Source organism: Herpailurus yagouaroundi, unplaced genomic scaffold (assembly GCF_014898765.1).
Source record: "Herpailurus yagouaroundi ecotype Mexico unplaced genomic scaffold, PumYag 184, whole genome shotgun sequence".
Taxonomy (NCBI): Eukaryota; Metazoa; Chordata; class Mammalia; order Carnivora; family Felidae; genus Herpailurus; species Herpailurus yagouaroundi.
In genome coordinates, this window is record NW_024412415.1 from 38467447 (window position 1) to 38473446 (window position 6000).

Genomic DNA, 6000 nt, shown 5'->3' on the forward strand with positions numbered 1-6000 from the left:
AGAACCTACAACTGGGGCCACAGGAAATGACAAAGCAGTGACTGATCGGGGAGCTGCTGCACAGGGCTCATTATGGTGCTTGCCAGCGGGCGAGACACCCTTATCAGGGAGTAAATTGCATCAGGCCTCCTGAATTACTAGCGATTGGAAGCAGATTTCTTGGGACGCACTTTGTTAGATACCTAATGAGCGGGATACAGGCAGGCAGAGCCCAAGGCCGGTGGGGCGGGGGACAAATGTCTTTGTTAAACAGAATTTGTCAGTTTCCGCTCCAGGCTCCCTGGGGAGGGTTCAGGGCCAGCTAATTGAATTAAGAGCAAGTGCGCTCCAGCGAGAAGGCTCAGGGCGGGGCAAGAGGCGGGCAGGCCGGAAGGCGGGCGCTTTCAGCACCAAGGACAGCAGCTGCATCCTGGCTAGTCTGTAATTGCCAGGGCCGGCTGGAACTGTTGCATTTTGCATGATCAGGGATTTAGGGGATGGAGTCGGTAGGAGGGAGGCAGAAGATGTTAGGAGAGGAGGACGAAACAGGTGACCCAAGAAGCCTGGAGCCTGTGATGCTATTGGCCTGGTCTGTCTCAAAAGACCCTCCTCTGCAGGCAGGCAACAGTGAGGGCTGAGAGGCATAAGGAAGGGGGTGTCTTCTCTCCACCACGACACTCACGTGGTGTGGGGCAGCTGCGGAGCACAAGCAGTCGTGGGATGCGCATCGAGTCTGAGCCAGTGCATGGCTGTGCATTGCTTTGAGCTTTCAAAGTAGGTCTCCAATTACATCTCTAATGAAGCAGGACATGCTGCAGCCACGGAACCACAGAGGGAGAGGCCACTTGTCAGCCCAACGCTCCCTCAGCCAGCAGGGCAAGGTCTGCCAAATAGAAAAGCAAACAAGCAGGCTTATAGGGCTAGCAGACTCCATCCCCACCTGTAAGAAAGGAGGAGAGCTAGGAAAGGCTGGGCTTACATAGGGAGGATTTAGTCCCCAAGGCTCTACCCCCTCCTCATCCCCATTTAAGCATTGTCCTCTTCCCCCATCCTCCACCTTGACCACCCACCATTTCCAGCAGCCTGGCCCCTTCCTTTAGCCCCAGACAAGCTCCCCTCTCATGAGAAGCAAGGAAAGGAGGGCAAAATCACCTCCCCAAAACGTGGGCAGATTGAGACTGAGGAGTCTAAATAGGCAATATTGGGAAAAAGGAATGATTAGGGAGCATTCAGGCACTGTGTGGGACATTGTGGTCCTCCTGGCACCCCTTGTATGACCAGACTACCTCCTTTAGGGCTTGTACTGTATGGAAATATAAAGATTTTTCTGTAAAGGTCACCCACTGACTTGCCCCCAGGCCAGAATGGATCCTGGTGAAGTTGATTAGAGCAGGGGACTAGACTTGTGGGCAGGAGTCCCCTTCCTCCCTCACCACTACATGTACATCTCTTCAGAAGCTGACTCAGCTTGGTAGATAGCGGAAGAACATTCTTGGTCAAGGGCATATGAGCATATGAGTAGCTGCACTCCCCTGCTAGAACTTCCAAACAAGTTCTCAAGGTCTATTTGTAAGAGAATGTAGGGCAGTCAAGCTTCCAAGACCCCAGACACATCTAAATGGGGCACTGTAAGTGGCAATCTGCCTTTCTTTTGAAAAAAAAAAATTTAAGTAGCTAATAAGTACCCAGCTCTGATCAGGGGCCCAGTAAATGTCAGGTCTGGGCCACTGAGTTTACCCAACTGGTGCTGAACCCACACAGGGTGGATGTCAGGGAGACAGGTCTGGGGGAGGGGACACCCTCTGCAATGTGTCCCTGCTTTAGAACTGATGGGGCTCCTCTGGAGACCTCTCCCTTGATTTCATTACTTCCACTTCCTCCCCTAACTGGATTAGATGGCAGTCTATGAAATCCAGGGCATTGAGATTGGCTTTCTGCCTGGAAATGAGGAGAAATGTCATTATAGGTCCTGAATCAGCATCTCGCCTCAGCCCCAGCGGCCACCTGGTCAATGGGGACTTAGTCTTTGCCCTGGCTAGTTGTTCTTCCCTTCATTCTCTCCTGCATCCATCTACCTATGCATGCATCTGCTGTGTATTCCGTAGTTCTCCTGCTATAGCCAATTTGGTGCTTAGCTGTTCAGAACAGGAGACACATGTGGTGCCTTTTCCTATCTAAAACACAGAGATAAGGCAACCCCAAATCACCTGACTCAGATGCTACACAGAGGCACTGGGTGTGCTCAGTGGGGAGCCTCTAAAGGAATCTTGCCCTCCGGTGGGGCGCCTGGGTGGCTCAGTCGGTTGAGCAGTTGAGCTTCAGCTTAGGTCATGATCTCGCAGTTCCTGAGTTCAAGCCCTGTGTCGTGCTCTGTGCTGACAGCTCAGAGCCTGGAGCCTGCTTCAGATTCTGTGTCTCACTCTCTCTGCCCTTCCTTTGCTCTCTCGCTCTCTCTCTCAAGACTAAATAAACGTTAAAAAAATTTTTTTAAAGGAATCTTGCCCTCCCTAAACTATAGCCACTGGGAGAGGCAGGGGAGAGAGATAGCAGGCCTAAAGCTCAGAGACAAAACAGGCCTAGCAGTTTGGGTTATGAAACACAATAGGTGGGGTGCCTGGGTGGCTCAGTTGGTTAGGCGACCGACTTCGGCTGAGGTCGTGATCTCACAGTCTGTGAGTTCGAGCCCCGTGTCAGGCTCTGTGCTGACAGCTCAGAGCCTGGAGCCTACTTCAGATTCTGTGTCTCCCGCTCTCTCTACCCCTCCCCTGCTCACGCTCTGTGTGTCTCTCTCAATAATAAATAAACATTAAAAAAAATTTTTTTAAACCACAATAGGTACCAAAATCAGCCTCAAGGTCACCCAATGCTCCACACTTCTCATTCCAAGAGTCCTCATATAGCTGCTTTCTCTTTGGAATTATCTGTCCTTGTACCCATCTGACAGGAGTGGGAGATGAGACCCATACTGGACTGGATGCCTCTGTCCTTGTACCACTATCCATCCCTTACTCTACTGACATAAGCCTGAAAAGACTTCATGTTAATGAATTCCTGCATACCAAATTTTACTTTTTTTAAGTTTATTTATTTTGAGAGGGGAGGAGGGGAAGAGATAGAGGGAGGGAGAGAATCCCAAGTAGGCTCCACGCTCAGGGCAGAGCCCGACTCGGGGCTCGATCCCACGACCCTGGGATCATGACCTGAGCCGAAATCAGGAGTTGGATACCCAACCAACTGGGTCACCCAGGTGCCCCCCTAAATTGTATTTTCTAAGGGCATAAAGGAATCATTATTTAAAGGATCTGAGTGGTAGCGTTAAGCATCCTTGTCCTGATTCATCTGTCTCATATGTGTGGGTTTTCGTATAGAGTTTACACTTAAAGAGAGGCCCACCTGTACTCATTCTCTCTGTTTGTTCAGGGTCAGGCATTCAGGCACCTGTAATGCTGAGAACATCTGTCCTGGTTGGCACTGTGCCCATTGTTCTCTCAGCTTCTGGTGCAGACGATGCCATTTTTATCTGCTACGTGGCCATGACAGAATTCCAACAATTGATATAGGAAGGACCTTTGAGGTCCCTACAGCCTTTGAACAACGGGCATGTGTTAGGGCTAACCATGGATTTCCAAAAGAGCTTTAAAGTAACCTCTCCCCAAAGGGAGCCTAACACATGTCCCTAAGCCCAGGGAACTTAAAATTTGAACAAAAAAATAAAAATGGCAAATAAGCCTGGAATTAGAGAACAGTGTAAGAGCAGAGAGAGCCAGCTGCTGGGCTGGAAGATCCCAGGAAAGCTTTGTGCAAGTATGGGTGGAGGCCATCAAGATTTCATGGAGAGGCTGAGTTGTAGACAAGCAGAGATGAGAGAAATAGTCATGCCAAGGGAAGAAGAGAAGGGGAAAAAGAACAGGGAAGGCCAAAGAGGAGGCCCAGTGGAGTACAGAGAGAGGAGACGAATGGGTTGTAATATGGGGAAGGGAACAGCAGAGATGGAATGGAAAAGAAATCTACCCAGCAAAGGGTGTCAAAGGAGCTTGGAGATTTTAGAGGCTATTGTTACTGCACCAAGTATGAGAGTCCTAGATGGCATGGTTTATTTATTCTTGTGACAAATATTTACTGAGCACTTACAATGAGGCAGACACTGGGGATAAACAAAGTATCTGCTCACATGTCACTTGCGTTCCTAGTGTGGGTACTAGAGGAGGGAGACAGACCGCATTTTTTGAAAGTTAATTTTCTGGTAGAGTTAAGTACTCTGGACAGTAAAATGGGATAATGTGAATAGAGAGTATATTGGAGCAGGGCTGACTTTAGAGAGGATAAGCCTCTATCTTGAAGGCCAGGGCCTCTCTAGAAAGATCACATCTGGGCTGCGACCTGAATGATGAGAAGGGGACAGCCATGTAAAGACTCATGAGACTTCTGGGCGGAGAGAAAAACAGATGGAAAGGCCCTGAGGCAGGAAAGAGCTTGGCATGTTGGGGGAATGCCAAGGACAGTGTGGTAAGACCCCACGGAGCAAGGGGGCAGGTGCTAAGAGGTAGACAGGGGCCAAGCCTGCAGGGCCTCCTGAGCCAGGAGGAGGAGAGGCTTGGGGGTCTCGTAAGCACACTTGCGGTAGAAAGACAGAAATTTCTTTGCACCTTCTCTCCCCAGAAGCCAGAAAACTTCTTGACACCAAACAACAGCAAGGTTCTGCCCATCCTAGACCCCAAGGTCTTAGATGAGAAGCTGGGTACCATCCATGCGTCCAACACCCTGGTGAGCTCTACAATGGACTCTCAGGAAGCAGAGGAAGAACCTCTGGCGCCCAAGATATCCCACGAAATGGTGAGTGTCTCCACCTAGTGCTAGGAGGACCAGAGCGGTAATAAGGGCCACAGAGAAGAGGTTTGACTGCCACCTGATTCATTCCATAGGTGGCAAGTAAGACTTCCCTTCAGATATACTCTGTGAGTGACTCACCCCAAAGCTAAACTGGTAGAAGGTATGGATTCTTTATCTTACAGTTTCTTCACCTTTTGAATGGAACTCTCACACAATTTCCTTCAAAGCACACCCTTGCAACACTTGTAAGGCAGGGATCCATTGACTCACGTAGTGATCAACCCAGAACTTTCTCAGGAGCAGGTCCACTGGGTAATGGGAAGCCCCTTTGAGTCATTGGCTTCCTTTTTAAGTTTATTTATTTTGAGGGAAAGAGAGAGAGAGAGAGAAAGAATGAGCAAGAGAGAGCAGAGAGGGGGGAGAGGGAGAGAATCCCAAGCAGGCTACATACATGCTGTTACTGCAGAGCCCGACACAGGGCTCAAACCTGTGAACCACAAGATCATGACCTGAGCCAAAATCAAGAGTCAGACGGATGCTCAACTGATTGAGCCACCCAGGTACCCCATTAGTTTTAATTTCTAAAAGAAGAAATTGGGACTTAAAGAAAAGAGGACACCATCTTTGATTACAAAGTCTGTGTCCTTGGTCATGGGAGCTGCAGTGGCTTCCTATTGCCAGTTGACCAGATGCTGGGAAAGGGTTGGTGAAGATGGCCAAGGCAGTATCTTAATTTGGTGAGGAGTCGGTGCTGAATCCTGGCCCCTTGATGCAGAGAGCTTAAGAACAGGCTACCAAAAGACAGTCCAGTTGAAGTCCCCACTTGGGGTTCCACCCCAATGACCGTGGGTGAATTCACATGTGGTTTCCTTCCCTCTTCCACAGCGGATCCCATGGGGAACGCTGCTCAGAAAGATCCTGAGCAAGGCCACCAGTCCATAGGGAAGCCCTCGGCCTCCTCTTCTCAGGACCTGCCCCTCTCCACCGACAGCCTCCACATCTTCCCCTGGCACTTCTGCACCTTTCTGGAACGTGTCCCATCAGATGAATAGAAAGGGTTGCTATCTGCTGGGTGTGCCCAGGATGCTCCCACATGGGTGTCCCTGCCCACCCCAGAGCAGGCCCCCACTGGCAGGTGCCAGAGCACTCGTGGGCCACCTTCTGTACCCCTTTCTCTCACCTCTGCCCCTT

The 6000-nt window shown here is 50.1% G+C and overlaps 1 protein-coding gene across 1 annotated transcript in view; it reads left to right on the forward strand.

The window, feature by feature from the left end:
* LOC121041982 (coiled-coil domain-containing protein 33-like) overlaps positions 1-5200 on the forward strand; it is a 72056-nt gene extending 66856 nt beyond the window's left edge. The window contains 1 exon segment of the mRNA XM_040493249.1: positions 4639-5200. Coding sequence (XP_040349183.1) covers positions 4639-4830 — 192 coding nt within the window. The 3' untranslated portion in view covers positions 4831-5200.
* The last annotated feature ends 800 nt before the right edge of the window (positions 5201-6000 follow it).